Genomic DNA, 21,723 nt, shown 5'->3' on the forward strand with positions numbered 1-21,723 from the left:
TATAGCCAAGGTGAAGCTGGTGCCAATAATCTGGAGGTCCCTGCCAAAGCCCTCCTCCGTCTCCCCCCTCCAGGCCTGGGGAGAAGCCTGCCTAGATTCCCTCACCCCATTTCCCCCTTCAGACAGACCAACATAATGGCAGGGCGTAACTAGGGAAGGGGGTGGGAAGTGTCAGCAGTGAGCTTGTCTGGGCTCAGCTGCTCCCAGCAGGTACCTTCATCACCAGCCCATTCAGTGGTGAAGGGAGCCTGCAGGGCAGGAGCTGGCCACCCGCTGCATGCCTTAATGAAGGCAGCATGTGGGAGCTCTGGCTGCCTGTGAGGGTGGGAAGGGGCAGGGCTATAAATAAAGGTTGGAGCCGCTTAGAGGAGCTGGGGTGGGGAGATGGCAGCAGAAGGCGCCTGCTCGCATCTGTGAGCAGGGTATGGAGTGGAGGGGAGGGTGAGGGCCTGATTCCTTCCACCCCCAGCAGCCCTGCCATGGCTGGCTTCTGGCACCAGAGCACAGGAAAGGCCCCATTGTGGTTTACCCTTTAATTGAATTGGAACATCTCGGCCCTGCCCTATGTGCAAAGACAAGGACGGAGTCCTGAAGCCAGGCAGCAAGGAAGCAGGGTTTTGCACAGCCTGGTAGCACCTGGCTCTCCAGGCTGGGAGGTGCTGCCCCTGGGAAGCACATGGAAGGGACCACCTCTTGGTCCCTATGCCTGGCTGTAGCCTCACATGTCCAGGACATGAGGCAAGTCCAGGCAGCTCTCCTGGCAGCTCAGCGGTGTCCTCTGCCCTGGCACTGGGATGCTGCCAGCTTGCGCCACCTTCCAAAGGCCTGGAGGGGAGGGAGGGGAAGTCAGAACTAGGGTTCCCTCATCCCCACCACAGCAGCACAAGGGGGTTGCTGGGGGCCCCCTGTGGCATCACCCCTCTGACCTGGGCCAAGCAGGACATATAGTCTGAGCAGCGCTCGCTGCTGCCCTCAGACTTCTGCCCAGCTGCCAGCATGGCTCTTGGGTTGGGACTAGGACTCTCCCTTACAGCAGGCCCTAAGTGCCTCTGCTTGCACTTCCCTCTCCCACTGTTGCAAAGACACGCCCTACAGCCTGGGTGAGATCTGGCCTGGAAGAGCACAGGCCTGGCTCAGCCCCTTCACCCTGCCCCTCTGGCTGGCTGGGCTGAGGGCAGGACTGGCTCACTGTCCATACAGTGCCTGGCACACCAGGGCTCAGATTGGGAGGGGGAGAGGCAACTCTGGGTGCTACAGCCCCACCAACTACATGTGGTGCGGAGAATTTGGGCTCCCCCCTTAGCGAGGCAATAGGGTGCTCTCACCCAGGACAGCAGGCTCCGGGCTTCGTCTTCCAGGAAGTGCTGGGACACGCAGTGCTGCAGGTAGCGTCTCCGCCATGTCTTCCAGCCCTGCTCCACCAGCCGCTGCCAGGCCTGGGGGAAGGAGGTGGGTAGGGAGTCCTGAGTACAGCCCCCTCTGCCCAGCACTGCCAGCTGCCCCTACTTCCTGCCCTAGCACCCAGCTGCTTTGCACAGGCCCCCACCTTCTCAGGTTGCCTGTCCCTGGGCATAGCCAGGAAGGCAGGCCCCTCCTTGAGACCTCAATATAGTCCCTTTTGGTCCAGCCCATTTTCATTCTCCAAGCCAAACCTCAATGAGGCTGTCTGCTGGGTGCTAGCAAAGAGGCCTTCCCCCTCTGCCAGCACCAGCCCCCCCCCCAGCGCTGCAGGCACTGTGCCTGAGGCACAGAAACCAGTAGAAGGAATGGGCCAGTCACCATGTCCTGCAGATCAGGTCCCAACAGCTGCTGTGCAAGAAGCACATGAGCTGGAAACACAAGTCAAGACTCCAGGGATCATACGCTACCCGGAACTGGGCCTGCTGCAAGTCCCCTGCCCAGCTTCCCCACCTGTCATGCGGGTGCTGTTTGGACGTTGGCTTGCTGCATGCCTACTCCCCACCAGTCCCCAGATAGCTACTCACCAGCACTCGCCCCAGCAATGCTGCCCTGCTGACATCCTTCCACTGCAGCCAGGCCCTGGCCAGGCAGCGTGCTTGCCTGTCCTCCCGGCACTGCCGGAGCAGCACAGCCAGGCGCCACCGACGCCAGTACCTGACCCTGGAGGAGCAGGAAGTCACTTGGGTGAATGGTCTGTGCTCCTGACCACCAGTGTCTGCAGCCCCCATTCCCCCCAACCATGATTCCTCTCTCTTGGTGAGAAGGCAGGTGAGAGTCTCCCCACTGACAGAGGACGCGGAGCTGCATCCTGCTTGGAGCAGTCAGGCTAGGGCTGGTAATCCAAGCCCTCCTGCCAGTCCAGAGGCCTCTCTGGATACACAAGCCACCCTGCCAACATGCCCCAGATCTCTGCCCTTCCTGCAGGCATGAGGCTGCACCTGCCTTGCTCCATACACTCCATCAGATGGCAAGGACTGCCTGTCCCCTTGCTGCCAGCCTGATGCTGCCCCGGTGCCTGGCCCACCCAGCACCCCCAGTCTGCCTTGGAGCCCAAGGCCTCCATCCCAGACTTCAAAAAGGTGCCTCTGGCAGCCCTGCTTCAGGAGCCTTGCTTCCTGCATCCTGGCACACTGTCCTGGTGCCCTGCTTACCCCAGTTCCCTGCTGTCCCGATCAACTGGTAGGAGCTCCAAGCTGCTTTCTGGGGTCCACACGTATTGAGGTGGGTCTCCCACTGCCAAGCCAGGCCTCTCCAAAAGTGGGTGGGTGGGCAGCCTCTCTGCCCTGCTTGGGTTCCTGTAGATCGCCAGCCAGCGGCGGCAGGAGCTCAGGAGCAGCCAGCAGCAGGTGGATGAAAAATCCCTGTCCCTACCTGGTCTCTGCTCTAGAGGAGGAAACACAGCATCACGCAGAGCCTGGTGCTGTGGGGATATAGAGAGGGCAAAGGCTCTTTTCTCCTGAGCTCCAGGTGAATACAGCCCATGGCCAGTACTCTAGCAATTAAACCAGCCATCTCTTCACAGGACAGCCCAAGCCACTGGGCAAAGCAGCCTGTCCCTCTGCTCCTCCCTCCCACAGCCCCCAGACAGGGGTTTTGCATACTTACTCGTGGACCAAGACAGCAGCATCTTCCGGCACTTCCGAGTACCCAGTGTGGCACTCCGCTGCCAGCAGCACTGGGACAAGACGGCCGCTTTCGTCCAGTAGTTGCAGGCCTGAAACCAGAGCGGAGGGAGCAGCTTCCAGGACCTGGTGCACAGCAGCAAGGAGGGGAGCTCTCTGCTCGTGCATCAGACCCACACTGACATGTATGTCTGTGCCCTTCAGGGGCCACGTAATGGGCTAAGTCCAGGGCTGCAAATGCCATGGGGCTCACACTCCAGAAAACCTTGGATACGAAGTGAGCTCCACGGAATTGCCTGGCTATGAAGAGACAGTAACCAAGGCCCTGTCTGCTCCACTGAGATGTCATTAGCTCTGCTTTCATCTAAATTTCCTTCTCCTTCACTATGGTGCTGTGCCCTAGCTCATGGCTGCCTCCACACCACAGCTGGCCACATTTCAGTGGCCCAAAGGAGGGAGCACAGCTTGACAAACAGCCAAGTGCAGGCACAGTTCCAGGCCAAAACACCTTGTCCTTCATCCCTGTATTACCTTGGGACCTGGCAACCCCCGCTCAGCAGAGAGAGCCGTGTCCCCCTGCTCCCCCACTGCCCAATTCACCCCTACCCCATGACACATTCTCCTAACCTGCTTCACCCCGGCCACGGAGTCCAAGTGCAGCACTTGGCGTCCCCTTGTAGCCCCCCTCCAGCGCCGAAAGGCTCTTGCTGGCACCGTGCTCTGCTGTGGGCAGGCCCCCTCTCCCTGCTTGGCTCTCAGGAACTCTGTCCTCCACTGCACAAAGCACAGTGCTAAGAGGTGCCGCTGTCTGGTGCCCTCAAACTCGGAGCACGCCTCACGCTGCTTGCTTCTGGCCAGCGTGGCCTGCCACCAAGCCACAAGGCACCTGGAAGAGAAAGGGCAAGGGCTAAGGCTTTCTGTGCCATGCTGGGGTGATGGGGCAGGCCCCAATCCTCCCCACCACATGAACCATGACCTTTTGGGCTCCTCCACAGGGAATCTGGTACCCGGCAGTGGGCACCTGGGTACCACGGCTTCATTTCACTCTCAGATCAGGCACAGCCACAAGCCCTAGCTACACTGTGCAACCAGCATGCCCCCAAATCCAGAGGAGTGTCCCTGGGGTCAGGGCAATGAAAGGGCCTCAGTTTCTCCAGCAGTCATGCCTTGGCCTTTCTGCTGAGACCGTCTCCAGTGAGGTCAACTCATGGTCACCATGGTGGTGCTTCTGTGGCAGGCTCCTTCCAGGGGGAACTAGAGCAGGGATGTAGGACACCAAGTGATAGCAGCTCTGCTGGCTACACCACTGGGTCAGATGTTGGCTGCTGGCCTGGAAAGGAAGGTGCTGTTTTGCATTCCTGTTGTGCCAAGTTCACCTAGAAGCTGAGGCATCTTCACCTGGGGTAACTGGCCAGATACCTATCCTGCAACAGCTTCCTGTGTGGGCTGCTTGTATTGCAAAATAAGAGCATCCACACACCCAGGGGTCCAGAACAACTGTGGAGCTTTCAATTTCATCCTACCTCCTGCTGACATGACCCACATCAGAGCCTTTAAAGCAAGCTCAGAGGCCACCAGGCTTTTCACTTCTGGCCTGTCCCTTTGTTCTGGGCTCCACGAGTCTCCATTATGGAAATCATCCCAGGTATAAATAGGTCTTTGATTCACAGGGCCTCTCTTGAGATCAAGCAGGGCTATAGAGGGCTGTCCTTGTGCAGAAAGCTCCCTCTTTCGAGCAGGCACAACTCTGCGCCCCTGCAAGTGGGGGAATCAGACAGTGCTCCCCCAAAGGCAGGCACATGGAGAGGTTAATACCATGCTGTGGGGAAGGGCAACCTGGGATGTGGCCCTCTCATAGGCAGTCCCTGGGTGGGTCACCCACAGCCTGAACCATGACAGTGAGGGTTGCTTATGAGCCATGATTACCACGGGCATCAAGTTCCATGCATCTTCTGCCCAGAAGAGGCCAAAAGTATTTGTGATGGTAAATCCTGCAGCTCCAAGTTTTACCTGGGTGCTTAGCATCATTCTGCAATGCCAAAGCTGTTTGGCAGAAACAAAATAGAAACTGGAGGCTGTATGGGGCCAGCAGGTGATAGGCAGAACTCCTCATTGTCCTGCTTCAATACTGGTGGCTTTACATGGCCCTAGGTTGTCAGTATTGAACCCCTCGCGCAGGGCACTGGGATGGAGGAAGTGCTTTATCTCTGTGTTAACCCACCCTCTGCTGAGGGGGGCTGGGAGGGCAGCCTGAGGTAGCCTGGGGTGCGAGTCTTTCTTCTGCGACCCCATGCTGCTTCCCTGCCAGGGAGCGCCTGGTCCTACTGTTCATACAAACACAAACAAACCAGCCCAGCTGGCCTCCAAATTGTAGGTGCTGTCAAGGTGAGATGCTACAGGACTTCAGGCCAAGGGAGCCATCCTGCTCAGGGGACAGTGAATAACCACCCCAGCCTGGGAACAGGGCTTTGCCTTTCCCAACTGGCAGCAAGCAGGGGCCTTCCTGGAGCAAGCCTGGACAGGAAAGGGGAAGTAAGCAGAGGCAATCCTGAACCTGCTGAGGCTGCCAGAGCTGAGATGTGTGCAGACAGTGGGAGCCAGGTTGGAGGTTTAAACCCACTTTCCCCAGGTTCCTCTGAGTGCCTAGTCCCTCCAGGGGTGACCCCAAGATGTTCCCTTCTGTGGCAGGAAAAGCCCCACTGCTACCTCTGACAGAAAGAAGAGGAAGTGGGCCCAGGGCAAGGTCTCAGAGGAAGGGACACTGCTCATATCTGTCTGGCCTAGCCAAGCCCTGTCTTCGGCAGGGAGGGAGGGCACAGGGAGCACGAGGCTCTGGGTCACAGCTTCTTGAAGGAACCCCCACCTCCTCCTGCCCAGCCCCAACCCAGCACCTTGGCTCCATCCCCTGTAGGTGCTGGAGCCCCAGCCCACAACCCTGTGGTGGGAGCAGACTAACCTGCGTAGGAGGAGCTGCCCCCAGCACAAAGCGGCATCTCTCCGCTGCCCAGCCTGGCAGCGCCACATCTCTAGGACCATCCTCTTCCTCACCTGGGCGCTGTGCTGAGCCCACTGCTGCTGCAGCCTCCGTAAGGCGCTCTGCCCTGAAACCAAACACAGGTCCCCAGTGAGAGCAGTCCCCAGGGCTTGGCAAGGCAAAGACCAAGTTGAGGCGCAGACACAGGACAGGATCATGAGAGCACACACCTTTGCCCCACCTCACGCCATGCACTGCAACCCCCAGCGAAGGAGGAGGGAGGTCTGCCAACTCATTAGGCAATAACGAGTTCAGGTGAATTATTCTGCTGCAACCCTGTGGTCCCTGAACTCTGGGGTCACTCAGCACTTCGTTGTGTCCATGGGCTCAGAACTCACCTTCCACCAGTCCAGACCAAGACAGCTACAAATCCCCATGAGCTAAGCAGTACAGGGCATATGACACACAATCAGCCAATTCTGCATGCAGCCAAAGGGCAGTGATGCCCACCCACATTAGCCCCTCCACTACAGCACGGCAGGCTGAATGGAAAGAGCCTAAAAGAGAGACCCCATGCTGACCTCTAATACCAGCACCAGGAACCCAAAGCCACTCCTCTCCCAACCCCTCAATGAACCACCAGAACAGCCAGGCTTGGCATAACTCACTCTGCCAACACTTGTGCCAGTGCCGCAGGGTATCTGTGGCCTTCTGGTGAAGCCGATGTATGTATCTCCTGTCCGCCTCCACCCTCTGGCTCAGCCTCTGCTTCCACAGTGTGAGGGCAGTCTGATAGTGATGCAGACGGTACTGTCGGGACGCCGCGTCTTTCCGCCTCTTATCTTCCACAACCCATATGTGCCAGCTGAGGAATACCCTGCAGTGGGCAGGATACAGGACACATGAGGGGCTGGGGAGAAGTTCACATGGCTTCCCAGGGTTCATGGGCTTCAGGCGGAAGTGAGGGATTTGGCTGATGGCAGGAATTATGTCAGAGAACTGGGGCTGAGGAATCCCTTCATGGCGAAGGGGCTCACCCCTGATGGCATCTGCATCATGCAACTGGCACATCTACAGCGCCTCCTGGTCAGGCTCCTAGGTGTTGCACGAGCACAAACACCTCATATTCCACCCTCCAGTCCATTAGAAAGATAGACCAAGAACCGGAGGGCAAGAGACTTACTCAAGGTCACAAAACAAGTCAGTGGCAGAGCCAGAAACAGGACCTGGAGAGCCTGACCTGGGTGTAGCCCCTACACTGCACTGCCTCCTACTAGATAAGAAGGTCCAGGAAGGCCCAAGTTTGATTCCTCCTTACTGCAGCTTGCCTGTATGACCCTGGGCAGGTCCCTTTGTATCCCTGCCTCAGGGCCCATCTATGAAATGGGGCAGCAGCCCTCAGGAGGTCTCTAAGGATAAATGGGTTCAAGGTGGTCCTCACCGGGCCAGCTGGCTGTACTGATGGTGTTGTTGGATCTCAAGATGCCTCTTTGTTTGGGTTGCCCAGGCTGAAAAGCATTTCTGCAGGAGCCGCCGTGCTATGTGGTGCCCAAAGGAGATGCCGACACGGTCCAGCTCCTCTGCAGAGCAGCGCGCCTGGAATACAAGGGGCTGTCAGGAGTCCACAACCTGGCTCAGATGCCCCGGGCCCCTCAGTTGGTGATACCAGAGGCACCTGCACTTCTTGCTACATGTAGCCAGCAAGGCCTAGTGCTGGGAGTCCAAGGCAAAACTGCCTTGCTCAGCTGGCACTAGGGCTCACAGCTGGAGGGGAAGAAACTCCTTCCCTGCCCGCACCTTTGCCTGATGGAGCACAGACAGGTGAGGCCTGTGGGCATGAGCCATATGGGGGCACTTCAGTCATTACCTGCCATGCATTGCTCGGCAGCCCTGTTTCCTCCCACGCCAAGGAGCTGCAGAGCGACTGGCCCTCGCTGTCTGGGCTGCACTGCCCCAAGGATTGGAGGTGACTTCCAATGAACCAGCTCCCCCTGCAAGGCATGGACACTAGGTCACTCCCTCCTGACAGGGCAGGGGAAGATGGGGGAGCAAGGAGCCAAGAGCAGCCTCCTCCTGGGCCTTACAGAGACAGAAGCCAGCTTACCTGCCTGGGGGGATCTGGGGGAGAAAAGATGCCTGGAAGTAGAGCTCTCCGCACAGCTCACCTGGCCCTGGTGGGCAGAGAGGCTGCTGCAGAGCAGAGCTGTGCTGGAGCGGGCAGGGGCCGTCTTCAATGGCCAACATGGAACAGCTGCTGTTCTGGCGGCTGTCCTGATCACACACAAGGGAAGAACATGGTTGTGAGGCCCATGTCCCCAGCAAGATTGTGCCATGAAAGGCCATACCTAGACACCAACGCAGCCCCCCACAGGGACTTGGGCAGCCCAAGGGCTATGCAAAGGCTGCCCTGATGGCAGCTTGTCCCATGGCACTGCAGTCAGTGGGGAAGGGAGCCAAGTCCACCACCGTGCTAGCCCCATGAGGAGCTGCTGGCAGGAAGAGAGCAAGTGCAGCAATCATCAGTTGTGCACCAAAGAACTGCATCCTGCAGAGGCACCTGCAGCCCAGCCCCTCCCACTGCTAGGGCCCTGTCCAGGGCCCCCAGCCACTCCTGCTGGCTGGCATGCAGTGAGGATGCAGGAGAACCTCCTGCCCAAGCAAGTGCAGAGCAATCATGTGAGGTCCCCTCATGCCTTCTGCCCTACTACAACCACCCTGTCATGCCGCCTCTCCATGCACTCCGTACAGATATAGATCCCTTGGGGGCCCTCCTGGATCTGAACCCCCAGCAGTCCCTCACCCTATCCAGGGAACTCCAGGAGACAGGAGGGGCTGGCGTGCTGCTGTGAAAGCCGGATGATGCTGAGGACTCCTCTGAATCCAGCCAGGCAGGAGGGCCCCTGGGCTGGTGGCTCAGTGGATCCAGCTGCAGAGCCCTGTGGTGCCAGTGCCTCAGGGCCTCCCGCAGCTGGCGCTGCTCTGATGCCCGGGAGAAGGCTCTGTGAAGGGAAGGTGAGGTTGCTGAACCTGGCTTGAGGCCAGGCTGGGGCAATTCTGGGGTGGATGTGAACTGTGTCAGGTCTGCCTCAGTGGAGGCACTGGCACCTCCAGGCCCCACACTGGCAACTTCAGCAGAGGTGCCAAGGACCCAGCAGGAGATGGAGGCTGGATCATGAGGGGCAGAGGCAGGGCAGAGCAGGCAGGCCTCCCTCCCTGACTGCACTAATTCAGCATGCCTGCATGATGCTTTTTGTGCCACACGTGCAGCCCACAACTCTGCTTCGGACTCATGGTACCCACCTCAGCTCCTGGGAGGTCCCTAAAGCTTTCCATGGAAGCCCTGGTCTTTCCACAGGGCTACACCTTGCACCAGGGCAGCAAAGGGGATGCAGCCCTACCCCCACTAAGGCTCCGGGCACATGACAGTGAGTGATCAATGAGACTTGCCATTCAGAGAAGAAAACCCAGTCTCTGCCCTTCTAGACCACCAGCCCCTACTCTTAGCCCCTTCTTAACACCATCTTTGCTTGCTCTGCTAATGCACGAACTTGGGCATTCTCTGGAACAGGTTCCACTGTGGTCACCAGGAGCTCCCTAGGGCTTGCAACTGGTTGGAAAGAACTGCTCACTGGATATCTTTTCGTCTACGCTGACAAGAGGAACACCAAAGCAACCTACCCAGAGGCAGACTTGAGCTGAAGGGCAAAGTGGTTTCTCATCTCAGGGCCCCAAAAGCTACCTGGCCCCCAGACCCCCAATGGATGTGTTCAGTGTTGGGTATTCTAGCACATACTTGGCTTGCTGTTGCTCATGGAGCCTTGCTCTCCATCTCAGGAATATCCTCTGGAGCTTCACTCTCTGGCAGTGGTCATCCAGAGAGCTGCCTCCTACTCTGAGGGGCCATCTCAGGATGGTCGAGCTTGGCAGAGGGTGGTCATCCTCCGCTGCAGGCCCTCTGGCAGCCGAGCTGGGTCCTTGACCTTTGCAGATCACAGACAGCAAAAGTTTGTCAGGAGCTGGAAACTCAGCCTGAGATGGGGCAACAGGCAGAAGCTTTCCCACCTCAGCCCACTTAGGGGACAGCTCCCTTACAAGACCTCCCCAGCCTTCTTCTAAGCATATCAGGCAGGGCCATAGAGTGGCTTGTAGCATGCCGAGCCTGGATCACTCTCTTCCCAAGGCCAGCTTTCATGATGATATGTTTTATATGAAGCCTAGCAGGCTCAAATCAGGCTGCCCTGAATTAAGCTGCTGAACTGTCGCCATAGCACCAGACAGGGGCAAACAAAGCGTAACCCATCAGTATCACCCCTTTCTCCCAGGTCTAGCTGGGCCCTCACTGTAGTATCGCCTCCGTCTCAGGAGAAACAGGTCCATGGTTGTCAGCTTGTCTGCTTCCCTGAGCTGCAGTATGAGAACCCACTGCTGGAAGGATTTTCTCAATGATGCTGCCCTGTGCTGTTCCAGACTGCGTTTGCAAAGTGTCTTCTGCTCAACAAGCTGCTTCCATGCACAGAAACACCTGAGAAGACCAAAGGCAAAAATAAATCAAGCCTCCCTGGCTGACTTCCTTGAAAATGGGCCATCCTTGTTCAGAGTACTTGGGCATTCTGGGGACTGTAGGAGTATTGTCATGGGCCCTTGAGCCAACCTCCTTCCACCTCTGAGTTGAGGGGCTGACTCCAGACCAAGAGATCTTCCTAACCTGTGGCTGTCTATTGACCATGAAAATGAATTGGACTACAACTGGAGTTGCAGCTAGCAAGGGGCGTGAAGGGCAATGAGAAGAGTTTCTACAAGTGTGTTAGCAACTAGAGGAAGGTCAGGGAAAGTGTGGGTCCCTTATTGAATGGGGGAGGCAACGTAGTGACAGATGAGAAGGAAAAGCCTGAAGTACTCAATGACTCTTTTACCTTGGTCTTCACAGGCAAGGTCAGCTCCTGCACCAGGCAGCAGTCTGGGGAGGTGAGCAGCCCTCAGTGGTGAAAGAACAAGTTAGGGACTGTTTAGAAAAGCTGGATGTGTACAAGTCCATGGGGCTGGATGCAATGCATCCAAGGGTGCTGAGGGAGTTGGCTGACATGACTGCAGAGCCGCTGGCCATTATCTTGGAAAACTCATGGCAATTGGGGGAGGTCCCAGATAACTGAAGAAGGTCAAATATGGTGCCCATCTTTAAGAAAGAGAAGAAGGAGCATTTAGGGAACTACAGACCAGTCAGTCTCACCTTATTCCCCTCAAAAATCATGGAGTACGTCCTCGAGGAACCCATTTCTAAGCACTTGGAGGAGAAGAAGGTGATCAGGAGCAGTCAGCATGGATTCACCAAGGGCAAGTCATGCCTGACCAACCCAATTGCCTTCTATGATGAAATAACTGACTCTGTGGATATGGGAAGAGCAGTGGACACAATATACCTTGACTTTAGCAAGGCTTTTTATACAGTTTCCCATAGCATTCTTGCAAGCAGCTTAGGAAGTACAGGTTGGATAGAATGGACTGTAAGGTGGGTAGAGTGCTGGCTGGATCGTCAGGCTCAAAGGGTAGTGATCAATGGCTCTATGTCTAGTTGGCAGCCAGTATCAAATGGAGTGCCCCAGGGATCAGTCATGGGGATGGTTTTGCTCAGTATCTTCATTAATGATCTGGAAGATGGGATGGAGTCCACTCTCAGCAGGTATGCAGATGACACCAAGCTGGGGGGAGCAGTAGATATGCTGGAGGATAGGGCTAGGATTCAGAGTATCCTAGACAAATTGGAGGATTGGGCCGAAAGAAATCTCATGAGGTTCAACAAGGACAAGTGCAAAGTCCTGCACTTAGGACAGAACAATCCCATGCACTGCTACAGGTTTGGGACCAACTGGTTAAGCAGCAGCTCTGCAGGAAAGGACCCGGGGGTTATAGCGGACAATAAATTGGATATGAGTATGAGTCAGGGGTGTGCTCTTGTTGCCAAGAAGGATAACAGCATACTGGGCTGCACTGGTAGAAGTGTTGCTAGTAGATCAAGGGAAGTGTGTATTCCCTCTATTTGGCACTGGTGAGGACACATCTGGAGTACTATGTCCAGTTTTGGGTCCCCCGCTATAGAAAGGATGTGGAAAAGTTGGAGACAGCACAGCAGAGGGCAATGAAAATGTTGAGGGGTCTGAAGCATATGACTTCTGAGAAGAGTCTGAGGGAATGGGGCTTCTGTTGTATGCAGAAAATAAGAGTGAGGGGAGGATTTAATAGCAGCTTTTAACTACCTGAAGGGGGTCCAAAGAGGATGGAGCTGGACTGTTCTCAGTGGTGACAGATGTCAGAACAAGCAGCAATGGTCTCAAGTTGCAGCAAGGAAGTTTAGGTTGAATATTTGGAAAAAATCTGTTACTAGGAGGGTGGTGAAGCACTGGAATGGGTTACTTAGGGAGGTGGTGGAATCTACATCCTTGGAGGTTTTCAAAACCTGGCTAGACAAACCCTTGGCTGGGACGATTTAGTTGTGGATGGTCCAGCTTTAAGCAGGGGGTTGGACTAGATGACCTCCTGAGGTCCCTTGTAACCCTGATTTTCTACGATTTTATGAATTAGGAAATTTCCAGCCAGTACCATCCCCCTCCCCGCACCCAAGGGTGTGCATGTACAACACCAAATCCACAACCAGCAACTGCCAACCACCAGAAAAGCCACAGAAACTGAACTAACCTCTCAACCCTACATGTGCCCAGTCCAGGACAAAGGTGAACTCCCTGGTGGGAATGTGAAGGGCAGGCCTGCACAAAGCCATGTGCGCTACCCCACTCTGGCTAAGGAGAGGAACTCAGTCAAAGGCACTGAATTCACACCCCTGAATGTTCTTAGTCTTTAACATTGGGGCTACAGGGAAGGACTCAGATGGAGGAAAAAAGTGAAGCTAGGAGTGAATTAACCTCCTTTATACCTGAAGATCAGGGGCCAAACTTCAGATGAAGCCACAGAAGACAGGAGTTGGGCTCCCCCTCTCCTTGTCTCCACTGATGATATCACAAGACCCTGGAGCCCCAGGAAGAATCCTGCTAGCCTGGCAATCTCTGCTGCGGTGTCTGCACCATGGCATCAGAGCTGTGGGAGGATGCACCGCAGCCGAGTTACACATGGGTGGCGACCTCCTGCCTGCCCATGACAGATCTGCCTCATGTCAGAGCCCTAGGCTCTCCCCATGCACACCAGATTCACCGCTCTGAATAAATATGGGTGTAAAGGGGGATGGCTTTGCCCAGAACTGAACCCAGAGTCCCCAACCTGGCTGGCCTTGTCTTTGTCCGGCTGCTGTCTGGACTTTCCTGGAACAACGCACCCCAAACTGAGCCAGCCATTCCCCAGACCGTGCCTTCTCCTGCGTACCGAGCTGTCCGTTTTCTCTGGAGCCGAGTCACCAGCGACCAAACCTGCACTGCCTCCTGGCTCCGGGACCGCCATGCCTGGAAGATGCTCTGGAGCCGCTTTCTCTCCAGGAGGGCACAAGCTTGGCTTGCTCTGACCTCCTCTCTGCCCAGCAGCTCCTTCTGCAGGCACCACACTCGGAAAGCTGCTGTGTGACACAGTGTGGGGGAGGGAGGAAAGGAAGAGAGATGTCAGCTCTGAAGATATCAACACCTCAGCCTCAACCCTAGTGGGGTATGGGGCAGCTGGCAACATCTGCTGGGAATTAGCCCATACGGTAGCCACAGCACCTGCTAAACTTGCTGATTAAATGAGGCAAAGGACTTGTTCAACAGCATCACAGGTGTCTGATCCACAAAGCTACTGAACTGCCCCCACTCAACCATGCCACATGCTCTGCAGGATCCAGGAGAAAGGCATAGCACTCCTTAGACATCCAAGCCAGGCTGTGCCATGCTGCCACCTTCCCAGGCTGGGAGCAGGCATGTCTGAGCCCCCCACACACAGAAAGTGAGCACTTACCAGCCAGGCGCCTCAGGTCCCCGATGGCCTGTGCCCTCTGCCCCAGGTCATTAGCCCTCTGCCAGTGATGGAGTCGTCTCCACAGCTCTCCCTCCACCCTGAAAGAGTCCTGAGTTAACCTCCAAGTCTGCCAGAGCAGGCACCCACAGAGCCAGAGCAGGGGACAGGGTTGCAATCCAGGCCCTGCGGCTGTTTGGAGCTGGACTCAGTGCTTCTGCCACAGAATTTGAGGGGCAAACAGACCCACCCTTTCACTAGGCCTGCTTTCCTGCCAGGGCCTGAGGTTCTCTGACCCCATTTCACAAGTAGAGCTGGCAACTGGATTCCAGAAAGAAAAAGAGTGCTCTCATCTCCTCCCGGTCTCAAACACAGAAATCTGCTCCCAGAGCACGAGAAATGCATTGGAAGAGGAGCTGTTTGATGCTCAGAAGCTGTGAACATAAACAGGAAACCTTATCCCTGGAGACGGAGCTATGGAGCCAGGGATGCGCATTCTAGTGCTCTGCACTTCCTCAGACAAGATCTTGGTAATACAGAGTCCCCTTGGGCCATGCTTCTAGCCCCATCATCATCGTCCAAGATGAGGAGCCGTGAATGAGAAAAAGTTCTGCATACCCACTGCTCAATGCTGCTTCTCTCAAGGGCCCTGTGCCCAGCTGGCATTCAGTCAGGGCTGTTCCAGCTGGACCTTGGCTGCACCCAACACTGCCGCTGGGCAGATCTCTGGTCTGAAGGCTTAGCTCACTCTGGGAAGTTCCTCTTCTGCTCTGCTTTGCCATTGCCTTTTTCCACTGAAAAGGGAGCAGCACAGTGAGACCCTGCCACAAACCAAGCCTGTGACCTACCCACACCCTGTAGCAGGGGTCCAGGCACATCTGGGCAACACTCCCCATCCCCTTGCTCTCCCTTCCCCAGCAATCCTATGTGGCAGGTAGCACCTCCTCTGCCATGCCCTACCCACTCTTACCCTGTGGAAACTGCCAGCCAGCATGGCCAGGGTGCATCTCTGCTGGGCGGTCTCCAGCTGAGTCTTCCTCAGCTGCACAGCCCACTGCAAGGCTGCCAGCCCCTTGCGGAGCAGCTGCTGCTTGTACAGCTTCTTGGCAGTGGTTGTCTTCCCAAGGACATGGCTACTCCAGGCCTGGAGACATCTGCTCAGCAGGTGCTGATTGCCTGGGAGCTGAGCACTGGCAGGGAAGAGGAACTGAACCTCACCACCAGCAAACCAGAGTCCCATCCCACAAGACCCACCTCAGCTTGCCCCACCACTGCAGGGTCTGAAGGACCCCAGGACTCTCCGAGACAGTTTCCAGATTATGCACACAGCTACAGCTCTCCACCAAGCAGAGTCGTAAGCACTGTGAGGTCAGGGGAGCTCCCACTTCTTATCCCAAAGGCCTGAGGTTGAGTTCCACAGCAAGACTTGAGCTTGGTGAGCAGCCTCGAGGATGTGTTGCAGCCTTACAGATGGCACTTTGTGGATGAGACATTAAACCAAGGGGTTTGTCTCTCCACCAGGGAAGGCAGAATTTCTGGCTGCTGCATCCATGAGGGTAACTCTTCTCCCAGCCCTACCCAAAAGTATGCCGCTGAGTGCAGCACAAAACCATGAGCCCCAAGGAAACACTCCCTTGCCAGTCATTCCCCAGCACAGCTCCCCTCACATGCCCATTAAGCAGACACACAAAAGCCATCCTACCTGCTCTCCATCTCCAAAGCCAAGAAGTCACTTCCTGGGATCTACAAGCAAAGAGCAGATGGAGAGGAGAGAGCCATCACCAAAAAATTACTGGTGTTCAGCGAGGCTATCACAGCTCCTCACAGCCTGACCTCACACCTAGCATCTCCCTGCTGACTGGAGAACACGCACCTCCATGTCAAAAGCCTGAGTGTCCTAGCAATGTCATCTTGGGAACAGGCTCATTCTGCACCCTCCCTTCAATCAGCCCTTGCCCTGCAAGTATCCCTATGGCTTCCAGCATGAGGAAGGATAGAAAGGCTGGATCCTCATGAGACAAGGGAGCAGAGCTGCCTTGGCGCTCTCCATCCCAGAGCAGGCCTGGGAGGATGCAGTGCAAAGGCAACAGGCTGGTTCTTGAAGAAGGGGGCATTACAGAGAGGGATGAGGGGCACATGGGATGCCATAAGGCAAGGTTTATGCTAGGGCTCCTATCAGTCAGAAGGCACTAGCCCTTGTGACAGGAGAGCACACACTGCTCAGAAGGGTCCAATAGCAGAGCCTCCCTGGACCCAGACAGGACAGGGACAGCAGGGGACCATGGTGTGAAGGGTACAGCAATCATTCATACTGGGAATTCAGGCTTTTGGGAGCTAGAAAACTGCCTGAGACTTGTTTCCATAGGCCCCTCCATTCATCCTTCCCCACTGGGGGCAAAGTGGGGACCAGCCCCCTCCAGGGCATAGGGTGGGGGGAGCAGGGCTGCCTGCCAAACATCTCCTTACCCAGGCTGGTGCAACATGCTGCACCTGGCAGTTGACTTCATGGGGTGGCAGATCCCCAGTGCTCTTCTCAGCAGGAGGTGTACAGACAGCCTTGATAGAGAGCTCTCTCCTTCCTCCCTCTCTGGCAGTGTCCGGACCATCAACATCACGGGCAGCCCAGGAATATTCGTTAGAGCCTCGTCTGACTGTTACACTGAGAGGGCTAGGGCTGGACCTGGCTGCAGGCGGCCTCCTATTCACCACAGTTGGTCTCTTGCCTGCAGCCAATGCAGCATCATAAAGCTCTGCTGGCTCCCTGTGGTATTTGCAGTGAGGGACAGAGGCTCCCTCACAGCTAGAGTGAATGCAAAGCTGCTGGACTGGAGCAGCCCCTGTTTCTGCAGGAGGAGAAGTGACTCTCACACACGCTTTCCTCGGGGTCCCATCTATGGCTACACCAATGTTCATCTGAGCTCCGCTGTGCTGTGTCTCCAGTGACACCTGCAGACCACCTGGGTATCGGCTGGGTGGCAGGTCCTCTCTCTGAGACACAGAGCAGGGGGGAGATCTGAATGAGGGTTCCTCAGGGAAGTGAGTGGTTGCATGGCCACATGCCTGTGACCTGTAGCCGAGGTAGGGAGAGCAGTCATAGGGACTGCCTGCTTCAGTATCAACCAGACCAACTGGGCCAGCCTCAGCGGAGAGGGGCCCTGACCAAATTCCTTCAGAGACGCTGGCTCTCTGGGTGTATAACTCTGTGGTTCTGTACCTGTGATAGATGGAGGTCGGCTCAGTCTCACTTGTTACTGAACCGAGACCCCAGGCCTTAGCAAATGGGCTGCCCCATTTCATCCTAGCTTGAGCAGCCCTAGTCTTTCCCCTGGCACGATACTCTTCTGCACCCTGGATGGCAGATGGAGAGACATCAGGAGCAGAGCAGAACCTGCACGTGACGGGAGAAGACCTGGACTCCAAAGGCAGGGAGCCCAATATCCCCATTGCAGCAGTCTCTTGCTTAAGCTTTTGGATTGAACAGTGCAGGCTGGCAGAGGCCTGGGAAGACTCCAGGAGAGACCGAAGGGCTGGAGGATGGGCAGGGGACTCAGCCAGACTGGGGGAACTCAGTCCCTCCAAGGTGAAGCTAGGCCCAGGGCAACATGAGGCCACATTTGCACTGGAGCTACCTCGGGAAGAGGTATACACCACTGGCCTGCAATTGAGAGTGGACCTGGCAGAGGGGTCTACAGACACTACAGCAGGGGACAGGCCATCTGCACTGGCTACAGATAGGTTTCCATGCCCTGCACTGCGAGCAATAAGAAGTCTGTGTTGCTGCTTTTCTGTCCACTGCTCCTGGCTCTGGTTCCTTCCTTCTCGGGGGTTCCAGCAAGTGCGGTGCCCACAGGACAGCTCACAGGAGCCAACCCCCTCCTGCAGACTCCTGGCTGGAAGGCCAGCGCTTGCATCCCTGCAGCTCCCCTCTAGACCAGTAGTACTCAAGCGGGAACATCTCTGTTGGGCATCCCTGCGGCGTGATAGTGCTGCAGGGAGGCGACGACTGCCCTGAATCACGTTTTCATTGCCGCGCTGCTGCAGCCTGGAGCAGAGGTTGCGTTGCTGCTGGAAGCAGGAGTTGGAGAGCCGGCCAGTCGCATCCCAGAATGGCTGGGGAGGGCAAATAAGGTTGGTCTGCACCAAGCTTGGATCACGCTTCCTGAGGTCTTGGCTTTTCCCAGCTGCTGCAGTCACAAGGCTCTTTCTGCTACGTCCCACTCCCCAGCCAGGTGTGACAGAGACCGTGGCAGCATCAGCCCAGTGACGAGCTCGATGCTCAGTGCCAGGATCTAGATGGATGTTCACGTTCTTTTGAACATTTTTGTGCTCTGGAAAAAGACAAGCCATAGAAATATAGACATTTATAAGCAGCATAGATATTTGACCCATATAGCCAAGTCTTGCATATGGCACGGACCCCCTTACAGTGGGCTCCTCCTTCCAGTCTGCCAGACTCCCAGCACTGAAATATTGTGGGCATGACCAAGGTCTTGGCAAAGAGATGCTCCTAGCTGGTAGGCCAGGGGGAGCTTCAGGGAAACGAAGGACCTCGTCTAGCATCATTCACATGCTCCAGCAGCCTCCCATTGTCACCGCCCTGGTTAAAATCAGCTCAGGGCATCTTAGCCACAAGTCCTCGTTAGTGAACAGTGAAGCTCTCTGAGTTTTAAGGATGCTTAGGCTCAATAGCCATGAAGCAGGGATCTCCCTACCAAGAATCAGTTGAAACAATCTGAGCGGGGTGGCTTGAACTGGAGTGTTTTTGCTCACTCACCTCTGTCAGCAGGGCTTAAGTCTCTTCTACATTTCAGTAGAGCTAGTGGGCTGGGGGATACAGCAGTGACTGAGGTGTTTACACTGCGGGTCAGTCCTGTGGCACAGATGGACATGAACTGCATTGTAACCATGCCCCACAATCAAGCTACAGCCCTGCAAAGAAATTTTAGGATGCAACACAGAGAGAGCAGTTTAGTCCTGGCTGTGTTCTACATACATGGAGGGACATCTTGCACAACGACCAAGCACCCAGGACCTTAATTAGCCATCTAGTCTCTGAGTCATCTATGTCCCAATCCCACCCCAGGATGGATGCTCCAAATCACACCTGACAGCCTATCGTAGCTCTAGGCAGCTTCATGCTTTCATACCCCCATGTTTGCAAGCAAGTAAGCAATAAATCTCACCCTTCTATCAATGTTTTTTCCTCTCTATTCTCTCCTAATGCTTATCAGAATTTGGTGTCCCTGCTCTTCCATTTCTCTTAAGACTGGAAATCACCCCCTTATAGCTACACAGGACTGCTAATGTGGCAGGCCAGACAAAGCACCAGAAACAAGGAGGGGAAAATTGAAGAAACAGCTTGAAGTCAGCAGTTTGACCATTGGATTTTTTTTTTTTTTTGAAGGCAGCGAACGTGAGCTGAAATATGATGTTGCAAAACGCACACAGAAGCCCTATTCAGCCTGCCTGGTGAATCAGAAATGGAACAGCCAACACCAACAGTGAAACAAATAGGGATTGTCTTGTACACACCAAGAGCATTATTTATGACATCCAGAAAAGCAAAAATCAATCGGCTTTAGCTCCAGCATCTCAGCTTCCAAACTAGGCACATCTCATTCTTTTTCCTCGAGAAAGTGGTCCAGCTTGCCCACCACTAAGATCAATTTTCTGCATGTTGTCTCTCTCTCATCAAGAATGGGCCCTGGTCTTCACATACAAACTCTCCCATTAATCTGATCAAAGCTGAGAAGCAGACTTGATTATGGAAGTCCCAGATGACACTCACTTATGGCTCTGCAATGATCCTTGGAATGGCTGTTGCCACCTTTCATATGCTCTCAGACATATTGCCAGTGGGAAGATTTAATTTCCCCACCTCCCCCAATTAATTAGGAGCTGGCATCAAATGAGTGAACAGACTTCCTGGATTGGCGCTGCCTTCCCCACAGCGCTTGTTCTTGTATGAAGCAAAGTCACAAGGTGCATGCAACATGACGGCTCTTTACAAAGTAATTTGCTGCCTTAAGTGTCAGCCAGGAGTAACAGTCCTGAACCTTGGTCCCTGAACCTCCTGTCAACCCTCTGCTTGTAGGGTGGACAATCTAGGAGCAAATGTTCTCTCACATTCACACAGGCTATCCCACTGACCTCTTGCTGCCAAGCATGCACATGCAACTGGGATTTCATTTCAACAGTTCTTTTCGCCCAATTCCTGCCTAAGTGTCCAGTCCAGGAGAAAACAATGGCCTTTTACACTCGTGTTAGTTCACCCTTTCAGAAACATCACTAGGGACTTAACGTAGATCCATCTGAACACTTCTGAGCAAGCTGGAACAGCAATAAGGGACACAAGATTTGCAATTGTTCCTGCCCCAGCCTATCAGCAACCTCAGTCAAACCGGACTTAACTCTCTGACCAAAGGGATTCACAATATTTTCTTCTAACACCAGTGACAACCAGGCAATTTTATTTTAAAGGACCAATGCAGCCACTCTGCATTTCACAGCCTTGGGCTACGGCAGGAATTCCTGAAGGTGAAAATGAGCAGAAAATAAACGTGAAATGAAAGGTCTATTCGCATTGTCTAAGGCTCCAAGGAAACAAACAGAACCATGAATGGAGGGGGCGGAGAAATAGGATTAATTCCAGTTAATTCAGGTTTAATACCAAGGTCACAACCAGCAACAAAGCAAAAGAAAACCATGCTAAATGACACAATCACGTACACAGGAGGTGAATTTTTTTTCCCCATCGTCCAGAGGTTAAAGCTGCGCAACTGTTACCTTGCGCAAGTGGGAAATCTGCAGCTTAAAGCAGTGACAGATCACCCAGCAGGTGGGTTGGGTGTAGGGGTTTCCCGTCTGCTCCATCTACTTGCTATGGTGTGTAGTCTCTGCACACCTAAGAGGGCCACAAGCACACACCAGACGCACACACTCTCCTGTGCTGTTGATACTAGTAGTCACACACTCTCCCCCGTCCCTTAGTCAGCAGGCGTGCAGCTTGCACACTCAGACTGCCAAGAGCCCTGGGGAGGCCCACGCACAGCACTGGGATCTGTACCTGGTAGGAGCCAGGAGGGAGCTCTGCCCCAGGGCCGTGGCTAGAGGAGCTAGGCTAAGCTGCTCGCAGCTGGAAGTCAGTCTGGCTGTGCATATCCCAGGCCCTCCTGGCTGCAGGGGCCATCACAGTCGCGCTCTCCTCCTGCACTAAGCCACTTCTCGTGCCGGACACTACTCACTCCGAGAGCCACCGCCGGACATGCCTCTCCTCTGGCCAGCGCCGTGGGACAGGCACAAATGCCTCTTTGTGTCCATTTCCCTGGACTCAGCACAAACCTGCAGCTTTGTCCCCTTAATGCCCCGAATCCGGCAGCCTGGGTGCCCCAGCTGAGTCGCTCTAAGAGGCTTATCTCCCCCGCTCAGTCGAGCCGGCATCTCATTAGGGCTGCAGATGTCCACAGCACAGGGCCTCCGACCCAACGCAGCCACCTCGGCATCGCCTGGCAAGGCACCCACAGAGCACGGCGAGGAGCCACGTAGCCCTTGGCCCAGGGCGCGAGCGGCCTACCTGCGCTCAGCGCCCCACTCCGCACCGGGGGGACGTTCTCCTTCCTCATGCCCGCGGCGCCGTGCCCTCGTGCCAGCCTCACGAGGGAACCGGGGCTCGGGGCCACGCGCCCACCCCTGGGGAGCACCTGCCTGGGCTGGGGGGGAGGGGGGACGCTCAGCTGTGTC

General features: G+C 55.5%; 1 protein-coding gene across 6 annotated transcripts; it reads right to left on the bottom strand.

The window, feature by feature from the left end:
* Positions 1 to 518: 518 nt before the first annotated feature.
* Positions 519 to 21,621, bottom strand: CUNH1orf167 (chromosome unknown C1orf167 homolog). Of its 6 annotated transcripts, none has more exons than XM_019541329.1 (21): positions 21,557 to 21,621; positions 17,198 to 18,311; positions 15,686 to 15,726; positions 14,954 to 15,173; positions 14,602 to 14,777; positions 13,987 to 14,084; positions 13,426 to 13,612; positions 10,398 to 10,579; positions 9,851 to 10,037; positions 8,858 to 9,056; positions 8,162 to 8,328; positions 7,925 to 8,048; positions 7,499 to 7,653; positions 6,726 to 6,934; positions 6,040 to 6,184; positions 3,711 to 3,969; positions 3,067 to 3,175; positions 2,613 to 2,844; positions 1,986 to 2,121; positions 1,326 to 1,436; positions 519 to 825 (listed from the first exon to the last, which is right to left on the bottom strand). In XM_019541329.1, exons 3-21 carry the CDS (start codon positions 15,694 to 15,696, stop codon positions 766 to 768), a joined length of 2,967 nt encoding a protein of 988 aa, XP_019396874.1. In that variant the 5' UTR covers positions 15,697 to 15,726; positions 17,198 to 18,311; positions 21,557 to 21,621; the 3' UTR covers positions 519 to 765. The 6 variants fall into 6 exon arrangements, with proteins under 6 accessions (XP_019396874.1, XP_019396871.1, XP_019396872.1 ...); XM_019541326.1 differs by having other exon boundaries at positions 13,426 to 13,609; positions 16,450 to 18,311; positions 21,557 to 21,615; XM_019541327.1 differs by having other exon boundaries at positions 3,798 to 3,969; positions 16,450 to 18,311; positions 21,557 to 21,615.
* Between the last annotated feature and the right edge of the window lie 102 nt (positions 21,622 to 21,723).

The sequence above is a fragment of the Crocodylus porosus genome, unplaced genomic scaffold (assembly GCF_001723895.1).
Source record: "Crocodylus porosus isolate Cpor-Errol unplaced genomic scaffold, CroPor_comp1, whole genome shotgun sequence".
In the NCBI taxonomy this organism is placed as follows: domain Eukaryota; kingdom Metazoa; phylum Chordata; order Crocodylia; family Crocodylidae; genus Crocodylus; species Crocodylus porosus.

What these genes read in the sequence shown, in the direction of transcription:
- CUNH1orf167 (XM_019541324.1), bottom strand. Translation starts at nt 21,605, where the DNA reads ATGAGGAAGGAGAACGTCCCCCCGGTGCGGAGTGGGGCGCTGAGCGCA. An exon ending in CCTGGAGTTCCCTGGATAGG is followed by an intron (nt 8,329 to 8,857) that starts GTGAGGGACTGC and finishes GTGTGTGATCAG; the next exon opens with GACAGCCGCCAGAACAGCAG. An exon ending in CGGGACAGCAGGGAACTGGG is followed by an intron (nt 2,122 to 2,612) that starts GTAAGCAGGGCA and finishes CTGCTCCTCCAG; the next exon opens with GGTCAGGTACTGGCGTCGGT.